The sequence below is a fragment of the Scylla paramamosain genome, chromosome 40, assembly GCF_035594125.1.
Source record: "Scylla paramamosain isolate STU-SP2022 chromosome 40, ASM3559412v1, whole genome shotgun sequence".
Classification (NCBI taxonomy): domain Eukaryota; kingdom Metazoa; phylum Arthropoda; class Malacostraca; order Decapoda; family Portunidae; genus Scylla; species Scylla paramamosain.
Genome location: NC_087190.1, coordinates 10,116,719 through 10,138,839, shown reverse-complemented (window position 1 = coordinate 10,138,839; position 22,121 = coordinate 10,116,719). Strand labels below are relative to the sequence as shown.

Genomic DNA, 22,121 nt, shown 5'->3' with positions numbered 1-22,121 from the left:
CTTCTTCCCTTCATTCACATAGAACTCCAGTGCCTTAAGTTCCCCTTTATCATGAGCATTGTAGACTCCACTTTCTTTAATAAACCCTCTCAATGCAAGGCAGTTTATCCTGTAATCAACTACAACTTTCTAAACACTTCTCTTATTTTGTACTACAGTCCACTTAAATACTTTTGGAGCCCTGCTTCCCCAAGGAAAACACGAAATCTACCATTTTCTCCTTTTCCTGTGAATGTTCATGCAAACCATTTTTTACAGTGCTCAGAAAGCTAAGGATCATTAGTAAACACAAAATACTCACAAAATGTTCATGTCCAGCACAATCTCTTCAGTTGTATCTAAGACTTTGATGTTATTCAGTGAGAAGGGAGTGTCCCCAATGCTGATGTCATCGAACCATAAAGGCTCCATGTAAAACTTGAGTGTGTCATAGACGTATTCACCTATATATGGCCACAGCTGGTGGATGATCTGGGAAAAAGAGAGAAGTGTGAGGGAGAGTGTGACTGGAGTCAGGAATGTGTGAGGGAGTGAGTGAGTGAGTGAATGAGTTAGGCATACTAGGAAATGTTAGGAGCATGAGTGGGAGTCTGATTTTTGACATGAATAGGATGGTGTTGAGAGAGAGAGAGAGAAAGAGAGAGAGAGAGAGAGAGAGAGAGAGAGAGAGAGAGAGAGAGAGAGAGAGAGAGAGAGAGAGAGAGAGAGAGAGAGAGAGAGAGAGCACACCATACCAGCACACCAATACGACGATTAAAAGTGACGGATAATAGTGTACAGTGTAGTGACGAAGATTCAGTGCTGTAACAGTGAATAGTGTTGTGAGGCCGCAAGGGTTATTGCGACGATACTCTCCAACAACGTGGTCTCATCTCATCTGCAGTCGGCGCCCCTCCACCTGCCAGCACACCAACACGTGACCTATAAGTGTACAGTGCAGTGAATGAGATACAGTGTTGTGACAGTGTACAGTGCTGTGAGGATATAGGGGTTACTGTGACGAGTCCTGTTCTCTGTACCCCTCCCACTACCGTGCCCCCCCCCTACACAAAGGAAGGAAATCCCCTGGGAAATTAACCCCAAGCTGCACCCACACTCCCTCCTTCCGAAGCAATTAACTCCGGCGCCGAGACCCTGGTCTGACCTGACTGACCTGACCGCACCCAACCATCCCTAGCATCTACCACTGCAGCTGTCATCACTACTATCACCTGCTGAAACTGCACAGAAATGGCGGATCACAGGCCCATCAAGAGGCAAGACCTTCCCGGGTATTGCCCTCAGAAGTGGTGTGCTGTCTGTGGGAAGGCTGCAGTCAAGAATGCACCTTATGTTAGATGCGAAGGCAGAAATGACTGCCCCAATGTCTGCCACTCATCCTGCCTCGGAGACCATGATGTCTACACATGTGAACACACGCAGGAACTACGGAGGTTATGCAGCATTGAAGACGCTGTAGTTTACCTCCCTCTAGATCCTAATGAAAATGCTCCCACCACGCTTGCCGCCCCCAACGAAAGCGACGATGGTGGCGATGCAGACTCAGACGTAGACGTAGATGTGGACGAGCGGCAGCACTACAGGGAGATGGATAAGGAGGATCTCATCTCTTACACTCTACGCCTACAGAAGGATGTAACAAACAAAAATAAAATAATTCGGTCCCTCACGCTACAAAGGGACTGGATTCTTGAAAAACAGACACACGTGGCTGAACTCCATGAGCTCATGGAGGTCCTCACGGAGTGCAAAAAAGCAGACGCGAGAGTCTCCAGCAGCTCTATTGCGACTACTGCTACTCCCTCCTCTATCCTGAGAACCTGGGAAAAGGCGTGTGCCTCCTCGGACCACTGGAGGCAGTGGTGGCAATCTGGAAGGCCTAAGCCTCTCATAAGAGTAGCGGACGCCCTCACCACAGCGGCCGCACCCCCCACCACCGCCACCACCACCACAGCCTCAGGTAGCACCAACACCACCATTACCACCAATAACAATAGCAGCAGCAACAGTAACAAAAACACCATCAACAACAACAGTAACAGTAACGACAACAACAGCAACAACAGCAGTAATAGTAGTAGCAGCAGCAGCAACAACAGCAGGAGAAACAGCAGCAGTACTACCAGCAGCAACAGCAGTAGCAGCAGCAGCAGCAGCAGCAGTAGTAACAACAACAACAACAGCAACAATAATAGCGCTGGGAGCAACAACAACAACAACAAAAACAACAATGGAAGCAGGAAGAAGACCCAGCGACAGCGACGCGGCCAGCGGCGGGCACGAAGTCACCCCAAAACACCTGTCCGGCGACCTGTCCTTCCTCCTCGCATGACTCAGCCACAGGCATCTGCGTACCCAGTGAGGCACAGGGGAGAGCAAAGGGTCCGATGCGACTACTGCTTCCGCCCCGGCCACACAGCTGAGATGTGCTACAGCCGCGTTGCTGACGAACGCCAGGAACAAAGGCAGGAGAGTATGTTCATGAGGGTTCTGACGGAGGGTTTAGCGCGGCAACAACTTCCTCACCCCCAGCAGCCCTTTCAGGCCCCCCTCCAGCCTCCCTGGCAGCCACAGCCCGGTCACTACCCCAGCTGGAATCTCTCCTCGTGGCAGGGCAGACACTAATGCGTCTCGCCTCACCACCACACCTCATTCCCAAGCCAACGCGAGGAGGCAAGGGAACAGACCCCCCAGCTGTCACCTGACCGTGGTCTCCGCCAACGTGAGAGGACTCCGCACCAATGTTTTTTTTTTTTTTTTTTTTTTTTTTTTTTTTATGTAGGAAGGATACTGGCCAAGGGCAACAAAAATCTAATAAAAAAAAATGCCCACTGAAATGCCAGTCCCTAAAAGGGTCAAAGCAGTGGTCAAAAATTGGTGGATAAGTGTCTTGAAACCTCCCTCTTGAAGGAATTCAAGTCATAGGAAGGTGGAAATACAGAAGCAGGCAAGGAGTTCCAGAGTTTACCAGAGAAAGGGATGAATGATTGAGAATACTGGTTAACTCTTGCGTTAGAGAGGTGGACAGAATAGGAGTGAGAGAAAGAAGAAAGTCTTGTGCAGCGAGGCCGCGGAAGGAGGGGAGGCATGCAGTTAGCAAGATCAGAAGAGCAGTTAGCATGAAAATAGCGGTAGAAGACAGCAAGAGATGCAACATTGCGGCGGTGAGAGAGAGGCTGAAGACAGTCAGTTAGAGGAGAGGAGTTGATGAGACGAAAAGCTTTTGATTCCACCCTGTCTAGAACAGCAGTATGAGTGGAACCCCCCCAGACATGTGAAGCATACTCCATACATGGACGGATAAGGCCCTTGTACAGAGTTAGCAGCTGGGGGGGTGAGAAAAACTGGCGGAGACGTCTCAGAACACCTAACTTCATAGAAGCCGTTTTAGCTAGAGATGAGATGAGGTGACCTTAGCCACAATTTCGTGCTGAGACATAGTGCTGACATTGTCGCAGTAACAGAAACGTGGCTGAGTGACGAGGTGGAGCCGACGTTCGGCAAAATATCAGACTACTCCCTGTGGGTGAGGAAGGACCGAAAAAATAGAGCAGGCGGAGGGGTCGCTGCCTGTTTTAAGGACGGCCTCCAAACACAGGAACTTGAGGTAGCCGTGCCACACCTGATGGAGGCACTGTTCTTCAGGGTGGTACTTGCAGATAACAGTGGGCTTCTCCTCTGTGTCATGTACCGCCCCCCGAGACAAGGACGAGCCCCGCTAGACTTCCTGACGGAGGAACTCGACACCCTGCTCCAGCGTCACAAGTGTTCCCATGTGATGATAGTGGGGGACCTGAACTTCCACATGGAGCAGGATGCCTTCAGTAATCTCCTGACTGTTCAGGCCCTAACCAACCATGTCACCTTCCCTACACACGAGCGGGGAGGGCTGCTGGATCCTGTGGTGACAGACCTACCCGAAGCCAGCATCAGCTGCCAGCAGCTAGGACCAGTGGGCAGCTCAGACCACTTTGCTGTGCTGTCTCAGGTCGAGCTGCAAACGGCGAGGGAAGACGCTATCCCGCGTACCGTCTGGCTTTGGAACAGGGCGGACTGGCCATCCATGAAGCAGGACATGGAGAACATGGACTGGGAGTCCCTCCTAATGGGAGATGCTGAGACCAAGGCACGCACCCTCACCACCAGGCTCCTTGCCCTCCAACAGCAGCATGTGCCCTGCCGAGTATATCTCTCCAGGCCTGGTGATCCCGCCTGGTTTGGATTTCGCTGCAGAGCATCTGCCGAGGCCAAGCATGCTGCCTGGGTGAGGTACAAGCGACACCCGTCACGCAGGAACAAGACGCTGCACCGGGAGGCGTGTAAGAGGATGACGTCTATCTGCAGATGGGCGAGGAATCAGCTAAGGAAGGACAGAAGGCGAAAGCTCAGTGGCCCAGGTGTTGGCAACAAGACCTGGTGGAATCTGGTGAAGGAGCAGCAAGGAGCATGTCACCGCGAGACTCTTCCTCCACTCACCAGACCTGACGGATCCACCGCCACGAGCAGTGCAGACAAGGCCACACTCCTCGCCGAGCTTTTCGCCAACAAGATGAAGGTTGACGACTTGGCACGACCTGTACCACAGCTGGCCCCGGAAACTGACTGCACTGTCACCACTGTCTTGGTGACGGCAGAGCAGGTTGAGCGGCTACTTGGTGCGGTGGACGTGGGTAAAGCCACAGGCCCGGATGACGTCAGCCCACGGCTCCTCAAGCACTGCGCTAGAGAGCTGTCAGCTCCTCTCACCACCGTCTTCACATCTTGCCTGAGGGAGAAGAAGTGGCCCTCAGTATGGAAGGAAGCGCGTGTGGTACCGGTCCATAAAAAAAACTCAAGGTCTGAGCCCAACAACTACAGACCTATCTCCCTGCTCTCAGTGATGGGCAAGTTGCTGGAGAAAATAGTGGCTGCTGCCATCTACCAACACCTGAGCGAGAACCACCTCCTCTCAGACAGGCAGTTTGGCTTCAGGCCTGGCAGATCCACCGCAGACCTCCTCCTCATCATCTCCAAGGACTGGCAAGACGCCCTGGAAGAAGGCCTGGACACCCTTGTGGTGGCCCTGGACATTGCTGGGGCTTTTGACAGGGTCTGGCACGCGGGGCTCATTGAAAAGCTTTGCGCCAAGGGTGTCCAAGGTGACCTGCTAATGCTGCTTGAAGATTACCTCCAGGGTAGGACCCTTCAGGTAGTAGTCAACGGGCAGTCATCAAGGCCTTCACCTGTCCGGGCCTCAGTTCCACAAGGCTCTGTCTTGGGCCCAGTCCTATGGAACATATACATCGACGACCTCCTCCGGCAGCTGTCATCTGTGGCAGCATACGCCGACGACTGCACACTCTCCCGCTCCTACTGCCGCCTCGACAGTCAGCGTGCCGTCACTGAGCTGAACAGGCAGCTCGGACTGGTGGAGCAGTGGGGAAAGATGTGGCAGGTAAACTTCGCTCCTGAGAAGACGCAGGCGATGGTCATCTCGCGGTCCCCAGGTGCCTCACACGCAGTCTCAGGACAGCTGCGTTTTGGAGGCAAGAGCCTGCCACTTCAGGATTATATCAAGATCCTGGGCGTGTCTGTGGACCGCGGCCTACGCTTCGATCACCACATCGGTGTCGTCGCCCGCCAGACCTCTCTCCGAGTCTCTGCCCTGCGCAGGATGGCGAACACCCTCGACCCACGGGGCATCCTCACGCTATACAGGGCACAGATACGCCCATGTATGGAGTACGGTGCCCTGTCCTGGATGTCGAGTGCCCCCACCCACATGCAGAGACTGGATGCTGTGCAGCGGCGAGCTCTGCGTCTGGTGGCCACCCATGAGGACCAACAGCACCAACCACCAGTAACGTCACTGGAGCATCGCCGGGACGTGTCGGCGCTAGTGGTGTGCCACAAAACTCAGGTGCAGAGGGTCCCTCACCTTGACTCCCTGAGGTTGCTGCCACACACAGTGCAGAGGTGCACCAGAGCTGCGGCCAGTAGCGACGAGCTAGTGAAGGTGCCTCGATCTCGCTCTAGCCAACACCAGCGTACCTACACAGCCAGGACTTCGCGGCTGTGGAACATGTTCACGGCGGCCACGCCCCAAGTGCAGGACATGTCCACGCACCAGGTGAAGCTGGCAGCCCACAGCTGGCGTAGCACGCACCTGTCCCCACTGGTGCTTTAAAATTTTATTATTTTATTGTATTATTGTATTAGCATTATCATCTTTATGTTAAATATGTATAGTGTTATTCCTGTTAATAATACTATCATAGGCTTCTTAAATAATTCCATACTCAACGTGGAATTTTAAGCCTTTCTGTAAATATTTGTTTAAAAAAAAAAAAAAAAAGAAAGAGAGAGAGAGAGAGAGAGAGAGAGAGAGAGAGAGAGAGAGAGAGAGAGAGAGAGAGAGAGAGAGAGAGAGAGAGAGAGAGAGAGAGAGAGAGAGAGAGAGAGAGAGAGAGAGAGAGAGAGAGAGAGAGAGAGAGAGAGAGAGAGAGAGAGAGAGAGAGAGAGAGAGAGAGAGAGAGAGAGAGAGAGAGAGAGAGTTACCTTGTTTAACCATTTCGTTGTTTCTCCATTGAACGATGACTCCTGAAAAGAAAAAAAGATTGATATAAAAGCTATCAAAGAAATTATCAAGTCATGTACAGTGTGAGTGTGTGTGTGTGTGTGTTTGTGATTCACTTATGGTTGTCTGCTGGTTACCCAGCCAGCCGTTCCTCTACGGAAGGAGTTCAGAGCTCATAGTGACTGATCTTCAGATAGAACTGAGACCACTGACACACCACACACCGGGACAGTAAGGTCACAACCCCTTGAGTTACATCCTGTACCTACTTGCTGCTAGGTAAACAGGGGCTACACATTAAGAGGCTCGCCCATTTACCTCGCCATGCCCAGGATTCGAACCCGGGCCTTCTTGGTTGTGAGCAAAGTGTGCATACACACACACACACACACAATACGTATGTGTGTGTGTGTGTGTGTGTGTGCTTAGCTAGTAGTACTTTCCCTGTTTGCAATATACATGCAGAGCCTGTGCTATACTGGTCTTGTTTGTGGTTATATCTATCCAGTGTTTTCCTCAGTTGATGTACACTCCTTACCTCTATGACCTCTTCCTCTTGTCCATTCCAGTCATCTGCATTGCTATGGAAAATGCTCACGCTACATGTGTGTGTGTGTGTGTGTGTGTGTGTGTGTTAACCTAACATTTCATTTTCCCTTTTTTCTAAGTTTCCACAACTTTTGTTTACTTTGATCTGTGGTGCATGATGAACTTATCAGGCGTCACCTCAAGGGCCAGTCTGTGCCGCCGCTGGTGAGCCGGCACTCACACCCTCCAAGGAAAAGTTTGCTGCCCATCATCATGATGGGATCAATAGTAAGAATAAGCATAGTAATAATAATAATAATAATAATAGTAATAATAATAATAATAATAATAATAATAATAATAATAATAATAATAATAATAATAATAAAAACAATAACAACAACAGTAATAATCATAATAAAAGTAATGATAATAATGACAATAATCTGTTTATCTATCTACTTATATACCAGGCTGGAAAACCCACACAATCCAAGACAAAGCACTATACACACACACAAACACACACACACACACACAGCGGCAGGACATGTTTCCTAGTGCTTTGCATATAGAAGGAAAGAAAAACACAAATCACTCATGGCGGAACAAAATATATTATAAAGACAGGAATACCTAGGTGGTAAATAGGGAGGGGAGAAACAGTAGGTGAGTATAGTTATCCCATCTCTATGAAAGTTTGGTTGGAAAAAGCTTATGATAGAGTACCACGCCAGGAAGTTTGGGCTAGTATGAGAAGGAAAGGAGCATCAGAGAAGTATATAAGAGTGATCCAGGACATGTACGAAGGCTCAAGGACGAGGGTAAGGAGCAGTGTGGGAACAATAGAGGAGTTCTGTGTGAGAGTGGGCCTGCACCAGGGATCTTCTCTGAGCCCATATCTGTTCAACCTACTCATGGATGATAGTGTTCAAAATATAAAGGAGGAGGCACCGTGGACCATGTTGTTCGCGGATGACATCGTCTTGGTGGATGAAAGTAGAAATGGGGTAGAGAGAAAGTTGGAGAGATGGCGAGGAGCATTGGAAGGGAGAGGTTTGAGAATTAGCAGGGAGAAGACGGAGTATCTGAATTTTAATTGTCGACAGGAGAGCGAAGTATGGATGCAAGATATGAAGTTAAAGGGTGTCAAGGAGTTCAGATACTTGGGCTTTCATATATCAGCGGACGGCAGTCCGGATGGAGAGATCATTCACCGTATCCAATTGGGTTGGAAGAATTGGAAAAGAATAACTGGAGTGCTCTGTGACCGAAAAATTAGTGCCAGAGTAAAGGGGAAAGTGTTCAAATCATTGGTTAGACCCGCATTGTTATATGGTGCGGAGACGTGGCCAATAAAGAAAGCACAGGAGAATAAGTTGGAGGTTGCTGAGATGAGAATGTTAAGGCGGATGCTTGGGGTGACAAGGAGGGATAAAGTGAGAAACAATTTTATAAAAGGAGCAGCCAAAGTAACGGAGGTGACAAAGAAAGTACAAGAAAGGAGAATGCGATGGTTCGGTCATATCAAAAGGTGAGAAGAAGGGTATGTCGGCAGAAGGATACTGGATATGGAAGTGGAGGGAAGAAGACAACGTGGCAGACCAAAGAAAAGGTGGAAGGATCGCATTGGAGAGGACCTGAGGGAGAGAGGATTGAGTGGAGAGGAGGTTGGGGACAGAGCCTTGTGGAGAAGACTAGTGAGGAACAGCGACCCCATATGAACATGGGAGTAGCTGCAGAAGAAGAGGAAAGTTTGGTTGGTTTGTTTACATTGGACAAAAATGGTGGAGGGTGGCACCCCAAAAGAACGGAGGTCCTTTTAAGGTTTTACTGGTAAAGAAAGAGAACTAAATTACAGACTGCAGTGTAGAAAAAAATGTATTTGGAAGAAATGATGGACAAGTTAGTGGAGTGAATAAAGGCATTGGAGGCACACCAGAAGAAGACTGGTAAGGAGTTGGTGACTATTACAGCAAAGTTGATGGAGATGGAAGATAAAAATGAGAAGTTAAAGGTAGAAAATGACTTTAAAGAAACAAATAAAGGAAAAAGTAGAAAGGAAATGAGGAAATGAAATAAAGGATGTGGAAATGAGACAAAATAAGTGGTTAAATGAACAAAAATTTAAAGAAGAATCACTAAAAAAAATATTAGAACAAGACAGAAAGTGGCAAATGTTATTAAAGAATGGAAAAAGTTAGTGAGAGACACTGTAGAAAAATAAAAACAAGTAAATTGTATTTGGTTTAAAGGAAGAGAAAATAGTAAGCAGAATTCAAAGAGAGGAATAGGAAAAGAATCTGTTGGATAAGTTACTGAAGAAAGTGACGGATGAAGACAGACAGGTGGTAAAGCAAGTGGAAGAGTACCATAGAATTGGGAAATATGTGGAAGAAAAAATGAGACCCATAAGAATTAGATTTGCAACACAGGTACAAGCAGAAGTAGTTATTAATGGGTCCTGGAGGTTGTCTGAAGATGAAGAATGTAGGAATGTATGGATAAACAGGGATATCGATGAGACTGAAAGGTTGAAGCAAAAGGAGCTGGTAAATGACACTAAACAAAAAAACCAACAACAAACAGAGGAGGAGAAGTAGTAATTTTCTGGAGAGTGAGAGATATGAGAATAAAGAAATGGTATGTCAAACAGTAAGTAAGGTATATTATACTAATGTAAATGAATTAATGTCAACTAAAATGGAATTAAATGAATTGTTAAACAGAATTGCACTGGATGTTGTTGTATTATGTGAGACAAAATGGAAAAATGAATGGGGAACTCCTGACATTGGTGATGATAGATATGATTTATAGATGAAAAATAGAAGTGACAAAAGGAGGAGGTGGAGTGACAATTCTGACTAAAAAATGTGTCAAAGTGGAGAGGATAATAAAAAAAGTGAAGACAAGTCTGAAATTCTACAAGTGATGATTAGAAGTGGACATGGAAGGATAATGAATTATGTAGGAGTGTATGTGCCACCTGTGACCAATGCTTGGCGAAAAGAAGAGCACGAAGAGATGTTGGTAGATGTGTTAAAAGGTCTTGAAAAGATAGTGATGGAAAGAAGTGATATAGTTATTGTTGGTGATTTTAATGGTAAGGAGATAAATTGGGAGACATTGACAACTACTGGAAGTGAGAATTCATGGAGTAATAGATTTTTAAACTGGGCAGTGGAAAACTTGATGACTCACTGGGTTGATTGTGATACCAGATTTAGTGGAAGAGATAAACCTTGACGGTTTATCTCTTCTTGACTTGATTTAGTGTTTACCAAGGACATGGAAGTTATTGAAACTATACACCGTGATAGCCCTCTACGTAAAAATGATCATGTGTTGATGGAATTTAATTTGAAAAATCAAAATGTAATCATTGATGAAAATTATAAGGTGAAAAAATTTAAATATAGTAAAGCTGACTTTGAAAAATTAAGAAAGTACTTTGTTGCCATGGACTGGAAAGACTTTGAAGATGCAGAAGATGTTTGGAAAAAATGGGATGAATTTATAAGGATATACAATTCTGCTGTGGAGAAATTTGTATTTAGAGGAGGAGCAAGATGTAGAAAGGGTAAAGAATGGTTCAATACAAAATGCAAAGAGGCTAGAAATTGTAAGTCAAATGCTTGGAATAGATGGAAGAAGAGGAAAACAGAGCAGATGGGAGGAATATATTGATGTTAGAAACAAGTATATTGAGATAATAAGAATGGAGAGAAGAAACTATGAAAGAGATATAATAGATAAGTGTATAAATGAATGCAAACTGTTCTTTAGACATATTAATAAGAAAATGAAGAAGGAAGGTCTATCAAGATTGAAAGTTGAAGGAAAAGTCTGAGGATGCACAGGACATGGCAGAGGTTATGAACAATAGTTTCAGATTGGTGTTTACTGTGGAAGGGGAATTTGATGCTGCAAGGGACAAGTTGGTGAGGAATATACTAAGTACAGTCCCAGTCAGTTATGAAAAAATACTTAAGATGATGGAAGAACTTGATGTAAATAAAGCAACTGGTCCAGATGGAGTATCAAACTGGATATTGAAGGAATGTAGAGAACAACTGGGTGATAAAATTCATAGTCTAGTGGTGACATCACTATCACAGGGAAGACCACTAAAAGACTGGAAGAGAACAAATATTACACCAATATTCAAAAGGAGGAAATAAGGAAAATCCACTAAATTATAGACCAGTGTCCTTGACTAGTGTTGTAGGAAAACTATGTGAAAGAACAATAAAGGAAAGATGGATGGAACACTTGGAAAGAGATAAAGTTTTGGTAAATTGTCAATTTGGATTTAGGAGGGGAAGATCATGCTTCATGAACTTATTTTCCTTTTATTCAAGGGTAGTTGATATTATGCAGGAGAGAGATGGGTGGGTGGATGGTGCCTACTTGGACTTGAAGAAAGCATTTGACAAAGTACCACACCGAAGATTGCTATGGAAGATAAACAATTATGGAAAAAATTGGAGAAAGACTGCTGGAGTGGATGGAGGATTATCTGGATGATAGAGAGATGAGAACTGTAATACAAGACCAAAATTCATCTTGGGTGAAAGTAACTAGTGGTGTCTCACAGGGGTCAGTGTTGGGACTGATAGTGTTTGTACTATATGTAAATTACATAAATGAAGAAATAGATAGTTACATGAACTTATTTGTGGATGATGCTAAGCTGATGAGAAGGGTAGAAAATGTAAAATGACTGTATGGTACTACAAGATGACTTAAATAAGATAAATAGATGGAGTAAATCTTGCCAAATGGAATTCAGTTTAAGTAAATGTGAAGTATGGAGTTTGGTAAGAGTAAGAAAAGAATACAATATCATTATGAGATGGATGATGTGAAGTTAAAGAAGTCAAAAGAGGAAGTGAATTTGGGAGTAACAGTTATGGAAAATATGACTCTGGACAGATACATTGGTAAAATTACTGGAGAGGCTGAATTTGTTAAAAAGAGTAAAAATGGCATTTTCATATTTAGATGAAGGAATGATAAAAAAAGTTGTTGATTTCCATAATAAGACCAAGATTGGAATATGCGGCAGTAGTGTGGTCTCCTCATTGTAAAATTGGAAAGAGTACAAAGAGCAGTCACTGATATGGTTCTGGAGTTGAGCAAGTCACCCTATGAAGAGAGATTAAAAATGTTGGAAATTCCTACCCTTGAAAATAGGAGAGAGAGAGAGAGAGGAGATTTAATAAACATCTATAGAATGATAAATGGTATGGAAAATGTGGACAAAAAATGTTTTATAAATTTAGACACAAAGAGTACAAGGGGACACAGTAAGAAGCTGAAGAAAGTGAACTGTAGGAGACATCAAGAAGTATAGTTTTCTTCACAGAAGTGTGAACAAATGGAATGAACTCGCTTGTCAATGCTGAAACTGTCCATGCTTTTAAGATCAAACTGGATAGATATAGAGATGGGATACTATGAGATTACTCCCCTCCTGTAGACCACAACTAGGTAAATACATAAACACACACACACACACATACACACACACACACACACCATGCACACTCTTAGTCCTGTCAGCTCCCGGTGGGAAGGGATCGTCTCTCGGAGTACCTTACTACACCCCAGGAGTCCAGGCACACCACAGCTAGCCACACATATCCACAGCAAGGAAAGACAGTATACACTGGTTTACTCTTGCCCCGATCATAACTATTTCCTACCTTGCACCTACTTCGATCCTGAGACCACAGCAGATGCAGGGCACTTCCTACAGAATGCCCCACACCCTAACTAGGTCCACACACCAATGGGCCCAGTCAAGTGCACCCACTCTCACTCCCAAGAGTTGATGAGACTGCATAATTTTCAAGCACTCACCACTGTTGCTTTCCATTCACCTTCATCATGCACAATAATTTTTGTTTGCTGAACAGTCATTCCTCTCTCATTCAGTACTCTCTTCACACAGTTCATCCACTCCAGGCATAGCCTTCCTTTTAAACTTTCACTATGCACATCTAACTTCATTATTCTCTTTATTAGTTTACTGTCCTCCATTCTCTCCACACACCCAAACCATCTTAACACACACTGATCTGCCTGTTCAGCCAACTCTCTCAAAACACCAGTTCTTCTTACCTCCTCATTTCTTATTCTCTCCGTACATGTTACTCCACATACATGTACTCCTCAAACACTCCACTTCTATTAAATTTCACTTTCTTCTCTGCTATTCCCATATTCCATATTTCAGCACCATATAACACAGTGGACATCACTGTTCCCTCATATGTGAGTTGTCTTCACACTCACATCTAGTCTCCTATGTTTACAAATATTTTTCAGTCCATCAAGTATTCTTCCTACTTTTTTCACCCAACACTTCACCTCTGTCTCATCTCTTCTAACCACTGTAACTGTTGATTCCAAATACTGCTTGAAACAATCCACCTCTTCCAGCTGTTCCCCATTCAATGTTACATCCATTCTTTCACCACCTGTCTCTCTTGAACATTTCATCACTTTTTTAAGCTAAAAGTGGGGATGTTTCATACACGTGTGTGTGTGTGTGTGTGTGTGTGTGTGTGTGTGTGTGTGTGTGTGTGTGTGTGTGTGTGTTATGGATTGCTTATTTATGATCATACGATCTCAGTTTCTTTCACCACCTGTCTCTCTTGAACATTTCATCACTTTCTTAAGCTAAAAGTGGGGATGTTTCATACACGTGTGTGTGTGTGTGTGTGTGTGTGTGTGTGTGTGTTATGGATCACTTATTTATGATCATACGATCTCAGTTATCTTTCCAATAAAGTGGACGTTACACTGATCCCAGATTTTTAAAGGCTTCGAGTGCCTACCCGACTTACCCAAAATCGCCAGAATTACACCCTCTCACTGTACCCTTACCTTGACACAACACACCAGGAATCACCTCAAATACAAGATCAATGTTGGGGGAGTAGAAAACATGATTATTCTATGTTACAACCATATATATTAATATTAATGATAATTCACAAACAACATGAGGTAGTACACATTAATACATGACGTTCTCGTTACTTCATCCAACACCAGAACCCGTTTACACCTCCAGCGGCCACTGAAATATTTCCCTCAGCCGCAGGAATTTACTCAGATGCCATAACTGTGTCCCCAGACAAAAATTCCTATGTTTCCTCTCCTAACACCTCACAAGACATCATCATAATCACCAAAGATCACCTACAACACCATAACACCATCCCCAAAATCATCAATACACCATAACACCAGCTTCCAAGGACAACACCACAGCCTCCACTCACAAAATGGCTGCTGGTTTGACCTATGACCCCCTCAAACTAGTGTCGCCGGCACAATTCACCAACTGAATTTCACCAGACAAAAGCTCTTGGTACCACAAAAGACTGATCCTGGATATCAAGGTTATACCACCGCATCACTAATACCTCCACACATTCGCTCCATCACCATTCCACACCAAAATTCTTCCCTGAGAGACACCTCTCCTCCGTTCTACCTCAAGACCTAAGGCGCTCTGCTTTCTCCTCTTTGGAATGTGTTGTTGCCCACTCAAGCTCTCCTCATTTCAACATATTTCCACCTCAATTACACTTCCTCCCTTATACATACAAAGATAAAGAGAACTTAAATTATGAAGAGAATAATACTACATGATATAAAATGAGTAAATAATCCTTATACTAACTTATAACCAATAATAAGGATAATTAATGTGTGAAAGGCAGGTGAACGGAACAAGGGGGACACCAAGAAAACGTTCCTTTTCAAGGTAAACTCGGCAAATAACATGACAGAGCGAGAGAGAGAGAGAGAGAGAGAGAGAGAGAGAGAGAGAGAGAGAGAGAGAGAGAGAGAGAGAGAGAGAGAGAGAGAGAGAGAGAGAGAGAGAGAGAGAGAGAGAGAGAGAGAGAGAGTGTATTTACCTAGTTGTGCTTTATGGGAAAAGAGCTATGCTCATGCTGTCCCATCTCCATATCTTTTAATATCCAACTTAGCCTTGAATCTATGTATATTTTCTGCATTTACTATCTCCTCATCCAGACTGTTCCTATTCAGCCTCTTCTCATGTCCTCTAGTGTCCTGTGTATCCCGGACCATTAAGTCGCTCCAGTCCACCCCTTCTACTCCCTCATATGCTTTATATATCACAATCAAGTCTCCCCTTTCTCTCCTCTTTTCCAACATTGGTAGATTAGTAGATGTAGCCTTTCCAGTCTCTCTTCATATGACAAGTCCCTGATACTTGGTACCATCTTTGTAGCTGCTCTCTGAACTCTCTCCAACTTCCTTATATCCTTTTTCTTGTATGGCGACCACACTACTGCTGCATATTCTAGTATAGGTCTTATCAGCGACACGATCATCTTCCTGACCATCTCTTCATCCATATATGCAAAGGCCTGCCTTATTCTTCTCAACAAGTTATAGGTTTCTCCTGTAATTTTGCTAATATGTCTCTCCAGGATCAGGTTCCCAGTCACTGTAACACTGAGATCCTTTTTCCTCTGCTCCACTCAACCTTACACCATTCAACACATAATTTCCTTTTACTCTTCTTGTACTTTTTCCAAATTCTATTACCTTACACTTCTTTAAATTAAATTCCATTTCCCATCTATAACTCCACTCTGATATCTTGTTCAGGTCTTCTTGTAACATTCCACTGTCCTCTGCACTCTCAACTTTCTTCAGCAACTTTGCATCATCCGCAAAAAGGCTCATGTAGCTATTCACACTCTCCGTCATATCATTTACAGTAAAATCCCTCTTATCCGGCATCAACGGGACCGCCGACATGCCGGATACTTGAATATTGCCGGATACTTGAATAGAAGTGAAATTATGTCCACAATCACCACCCTACACTCACGCATCTTACCATAACAAAGATCAGCTGATCTTAATCAGCAGCTGATCTGATCAGCTGCTTAAGTGTAAGCACAACACGCCTCCTCTTTTCTGCAACTTTAGGCATGATGAAGGTGTCAGGCAATAAACAGTGCACATGCGGGACTGAGTCACTGAGTAAACACAGTGCAGTGGGCTGCGGATGGCGCGAAGCAGTGCGCTCTGGTGGCGAGGGGACAAAGTATGCCTCACGCGGGAATGTTAATCGATTTTATGAGTACACATTAATTTTTTATTGATTTTAAGGCTCGGGGAAAAATGTGCCGGATACTTGAAGCTGCCGGATACTCGAATGCTGGATAAGAGGGATTTTACTGTATATAGGCTGCAAACGTGATTGGTGCAAGTACTGAGCCTTGGGGTACTCCACTTATGACTTCCCTCCATGATGATTTTTTATCTTTTACCACTGTTCTCATTTCTCTGTCAAGAAATTTTCCATCCATCTCAGCAGGCCCCCCCTTAGCCCACCATTATGCTTCAACTTCCACAACAATTTCCTGTGTGGCACTTTATCAAAGGCTTTCTTCAGGTCTAAATAAACACAATCTGCCCATCCATCTCTTTCTTGCATTATATGCACCACTCTAGAATAAAAACTCAGTAAGTTTGTAACACACGATCTCCCTCTCCTAAATCCAAATTGTTGCTTTATTATCACTTCATTTCCTTCTAGGTACTGCATCCATTTATCCTTCAATCTTTCACACATTTTGCACACCACACTTGTTAGAGACACAGGTCTATAGTTGAAGGGCTCCTCTTTACTACCACCTTTGTATATTGGCACTATGTTGGCTCTCTTCCATTCAATTGGGACTCTGCTTTCAATTAGGGAGCTTTCAGTAATATTATGCATTACCCATGTCAATTGCTGATTGCACTCTTTTAGTATCCATCCTGACACTCTATCAGGTCTAGGAGCCTTCCTAATGTTTAATCCCTCCATCTGTTTCTGGACATCCTCTTCAGTCACTGGGATTTCCCCCAGAGCCATTTCTTCACTCATCTCACTCTGCCACACAAATGTTTTCTCTTTTGTGAATATCTCTGCCAATTCAGCCGGATCCTCACACATTTGACCATTCACCTTCAATCTGCTTATTCCTTCTCTATTTTTCATTTTGCTGTTCACATATCTGAAGAATAGTTTTGGTTCCTCTTTGCATTTTTCCATAACATCTTTCTAATAATTTTTCCTTTCTTCTCTAATAACCCTTACATATTCATTGTGTGTGTGTGTGTGTATTTTTTATTTATTTATTTATTTTTCTAATCTATCATTGCCCATGCCTTCCTTCTAGTGAGTGATGATAGCATGATGCACACACCTTCTATGACAGCTACAGGCAGACACTAGGGTCAGCTCACCAGGCCAGGCAGCAGTAGACAGTGACTCAGTGAGACGTGTGAAACCTGTATTATAATGAAGGGAGCACACAAGACAAGTATGTGCACCACAAAGTTAACAAACAGCTAGTGAAATAGTAAAATTTAATAAGATATCAGTTTCTCATTTGAAGAGGGATGATCACAAAAAAAGGACAGAAAAATTGGGACACTTCATTGTAAGCGTGGCAGACATTAAAAAAGCAGGACTGTCCCACCTAGAAGCAGGACTCTGGTCACCTTATCTGTGAGTCAGCCACCAGAGCTTTATCATTAGCAAATACTTCCTGAGTCAGATCATGTACCCTTCCTTTCCCACTGACCAAACTCAGGCCTCTGGCTAAAACCCTCATATTCACTTTCTTTACCACACCACCCATATACAAGCTGAACAACCATGGTGACATTACACAACCCTGATGCAAACCCACTCTGAATATGAAGAACTCACTCACATCATCACTAACTCCCACACATGCCTTGCTATTTGTTTACACAAACTCTTTACTCCTTTCAGCAAATCTGCCTCTGACTCTGTATACTTTCAAAACATCCCATAGTCCTTTCCTGTCATTCCTCTCACACACTTTCTCCAAGTCCATATACACCAAAAAGACTTCCTTCCCCCTTCCCCAAAACTTTTCACACATCTCCCTCACTGCAAAAATTCATCCTACACAACTTCTTCCTTTTCTAAAGTTTCTGTACCTTTTGGATGTCATTTTGTTCCTTCTCTGATTCCTCTCATCAGCACCCTGCCATACACCTTTCCTGCTACACTCAGCAAACATTTTTTGACAATAATAACAATAACAATAACAATAATAATGATGATTATAATAATAATAATGGTATATATATATATATATATATATATATATATATATATATATATATATATATATATATATATATATATATATATATATATATATATATATATATATATATATATATATATATATATATATATATATATATATATATATATATATATATACCAAGGCTGTCTCCCCCAAAATAGGAGTGGCAGAGACAAGGCACACAACTTAAACATTCACAGTCATTCACAATAATAATAATAATAATAATAATAATAATAATAATAATAATAATAATAATAATAATAAAACAAAATCAACAACAGTAACAAGAAATAAATACATAATAATATCACAATAACAACAATGACAACCACCTACCAAGCTCTGCCCTGATGGATACGCTGGTTTTCTCTTGTCAGCCTCTGGTGTCCCTGCAGCCTTGTTCCTGCTTCCCCATGTGTCATACAGCGTTTTACAGCACACAGCAGCAGCCAGCCAGCCCAGGCTAGCACTTGCCACCCAGTGCACAACCAAACAGGCCAAGAAGTACTTCAGAAAAAGCAAGAAATCAAAATAAAGAAAAGTTTTCAGCCACACACAGACCACCTTCAGGAACTGATAGAAGTCTCCAGTGGTTGATATTTGGGACAAGTGTTCCATTTTCCAGGCAACACAAGGAACACACACTGTCTTGCCTCCTTCCAGTGCACAGTTGGGGAATGTTCTGTGGCAGAGGATGCAGTGGATTTGAGGTATTCACACGGATATTTGACACTAATAATGGTTTTGTAAGAATAGAGAGTACGAGTATATGGATTATCTCAATTTCATATTTCTTTTATAACCATATCAACTTGACATATTAAGTTCAAGTTGTTGGGGTTACATTTCCTGACACACACACACTTGGCAAATGACAGACTGATTCACTCGACAAACCAGATAAGATTCTGCTTATCTCTGTTCCGTCTTATGCTGATAGCAGCTGTTTTGAGACACCTTAAGAGTACAAGCAGGTGTTGTTGTGGAGGCCGTAGTTGTAGTGGAATTAATAGTAGTGGTAGTAACAGTAGTAGTGGTGATAATAGTAGTAGTGGTTGTAGAAATTGTTGTGGAGAAAACACAGTACCAATAGTAGTAATAGTAATTGCATCATTAAGTAGTAATAGAGATAACAGGTGTAGTAGCAGTAGTAATAGTAGTAGTAGTAGTAGTAGTAGTAGTAGTAGTAGTAGTAGCAGCAGCAGCAGCAGCAGCAGCAGCAGCAGCAGCAGGTAATAATAGTAGTAGTAGCAGCAGGTAATAATAATAGTAGTAGTAGAGGTAACTAGTAGTAGTAGTAGTAAAGTAGTAGTAGTAGTAGTAGTAGTAGTAGTAGTAGTAGTACCAGCAGGTAATAACAATAGTATTATTATTAGTAGTAGTAGCAGTAGTAGTAGTAGTAGTAGGAGTGGTAGTAGTAGCAGCAGCAGCAGCAGCAGCAGCAGCAGCAGCAGTAGTAGTAGTAGTAGTAGTAGTAGTAGTAGCAGTAGTAGTAGTAATAGTAGTAGTAGTAGAGGTAACAACAGTAGTAACAGGTAACAGCAGCAGCAGCAGCAGCAGCAGCAGCAGTAGTAGTAGTTGAGGTAACAACAGTAATAACAGGTAACAGCAGCAGCAGCAGCAACAGCAGTAGTAAGAGTAACAGGAACAGCAGTAGTATAGTATATCTCATATAAAGTGGTAAATAGAAGCTCTCCCTGCAAGAGGGCAAGAACAGGGCATATCCTGTCCTTCAAAACTTGAGATTGTTCAGTGGAAAGCAAGCAGCACACAGTTTGAATTAATTTTGATGACCAGGAAGATGTGGGTGAGGTGGTGAACTGCTGCAAATCCTCTCTCTCTCTCTCTCTCTCTCTCTGACATTAACAGTCCCATTATAATAAGCTTATGAAATACTTCCTCTCAAAATTTGGATTGAAAAACATTTTAAAGAAAAGCATGTCAGGTGTAGCATGTGACGCCTTAGGCAGTTAATTCTCATCCTCTTCTCCCCCTCCCTTTTTCCTTTTCTTTCATTGTCCACCTCCATCCACTCTTATAATAAAGGCCACTCTGGATACATGTTCAGTTGAAGTTAAAAGCAACAACTGCATTGTTGAGTTCATATGGAGTCCTTTCAGTTTTACATACTAGGGAATGTCTTTGCTGTGCAGGGTAGCTAGTAGACTGCTAAAGTCCATAATTCTTTTTGGAATTCATAGTATCCCTTTATTCTCTAGATGTCTTTTGGTCTTTGATCAACCTGAAGATGGTCGAGCAAAGACTTAAGTACACCCCGGAGTGTAAGCATAACACCGCTGGCACATATAAAAAAGAATATAAATAAAAAAGGAAGGGCATGGGTCTCCTTTGGTGCAGCAAGATATACCAGTGTTGCTGTTGAACCCTGCAAGTCATTCATAATTTTCCTATGGAGAGTAAATTAAGGACTTGCATTTTTTAAGTGCCAGACCAAGAAAAGCAGCCGTATTTTGCTAATCTCCTGACGTGTGTGGAGGACGATGAACACCTGGGCGAGCAGACCACACTTCACATAACAGGTAAGACAGTCTGGACTCTATTAGTCTGCTCTCAACAAAAACAAAATTTTTGAATACTATCAAGAACAAACTTGAATTTTTACCTAACCATTTTAGTGAAAGGAGCATCAGGGTACAAAATATAGTGTGTTTATTATCAAGACTGGGTTTTCATTCCTCACTGGCCACACAAAACTTTCACTGACTCGCTGCTGAAAGAGAGAAGATACATCTTGTCTAGACTTCCTCCCTCTAGAAGCCTGGCACACAGATGGCTATACATATACAGATGCTGAAAGAGAACCATCTGTTGCCAAACAACAAACACTAAGAGGGATCTCAGGCTGGCACACAGATGGCTACACATATACATACCACTGAACCACCTGTGGCCAGGCAACAAACACTAGGAGAGATCTCAGCCTGGCACATAGACCCAGAAGGAGAACCATCTCTGGCCAGACAACAAACACTGAGGTGTGCACCATTACCAGGTCCCAAAACATATGTGCATGGTGCCATGCTTGTTGTGTGAGGAGTATAAATATTAAAATTGTGGTGTACAAATCTGCACTTTATTTGAACTTTTGCCACAAACATTATCTTTCTTTCTCTCTCTCTCTTTTTTTTTTAAATTTAAAAAAATTTTTTTTTATTTATGAGAAATCCTTCACATTCTCCTGAACTGTAGTAAACCTGGAAACTACTTGACACATACTTCACCGAAATCTGCATGACAGCTCTTCCCAGCACAATGAAACTCAGGCAGCAATTCATTCTCTTGGGGAGCACTCACTCTTTAGCTGCTGAGATCCCAGGAGCAAGTGCTTCATAGTAAGAGTGTATACATCAGGCACAGAGGATGATTTTCCAACACATTATAACACCCAGGAAGCACTTCACCCTAAGTTGTAGTCAATGATGCACTCAGTGGAGGCAGTCCTGACTTCCTCACTTCCCAAGACCCCAAGTCACACAGAGGGGTGAGGTGCCATGTCTGCAAGGATCAATAAGCAGAGGGGGACCTGATCCTCTCCACACCCATTGACACGTCACCACTGAAGGGAGATGAGGCAATGGGCAGGTCCTCATCGTCCCACTCTGAGTAATTTGCCCTATACTGGGAGGAGTTGGGATTGTTCTGCTGGTTCCGGCATCGCTCCAGCTTGGCCTCAATCTCCTTCCGCATGGAGTCAGACAGAGGCGGCTCCGTGTTCTTCACCATCTTCTTGATTTCTGGGAAGACAAGGCAAGGCAGTGACATAGTTTGGCTCTATGTTGAGACCAGACTTCATTACATTGTTCTATTGAGCATGAGACTATTGATAAGAAAAAAAA

General features: G+C 43.4%; 2 protein-coding genes across 11 annotated transcripts in view; both read right to left on the bottom strand.

The window, feature by feature from the left end:
• The window catches only part of LOC135092390 (extended synaptotagmin-1-like), a 124,747-nt gene extending 105,598 nt beyond the window's left edge, over window positions 1-19,149 (bottom strand). For 3 of the 5 annotated variants that reach the window (XR_010262846.1, XR_010262847.1, XM_063990859.1), the window contains exons 1-3: window positions 18,601-19,149; window positions 6,538-6,579; window positions 302-471 (exon numbers count right to left, since the gene is read on the bottom strand). Coding sequence is in view for 3 of the 5 variants with exons in the window: in XM_063990859.1 (XP_063846929.1) it covers window positions 302-471; window positions 6,538-6,579; window positions 18,601-18,882 (494 nt within the window). In the remaining 2 variants the exon portion in view is untranslated. The remainder of the gene's footprint in view (window positions 1-301; window positions 472-6,537; window positions 6,580-18,600) is intronic. The other 2 variants (XM_063990860.1, XM_063990861.1) reach the window with 2 other exon arrangements.
• A 2,195-nt stretch (window positions 19,150-21,344) lies between these two features.
• The window catches only part of LOC135092391 (cyclin-H-like), a 43,032-nt gene continuing 42,255 nt past the window's right edge, over window positions 21,345-22,121 (bottom strand). For all 6 annotated transcript variants that reach the window (XM_063990862.1, XM_063990865.1, XM_063990863.1 and 3 more), the window contains exon 9: window positions 21,345-22,019. In XM_063990862.1, the coding sequence (XP_063846932.1) occupies window positions 21,790-22,019 (230 nt within the window). In that variant the 3' untranslated portion in view covers window positions 21,345-21,789. The remainder of the gene's footprint in view (window positions 22,020-22,121) is intronic.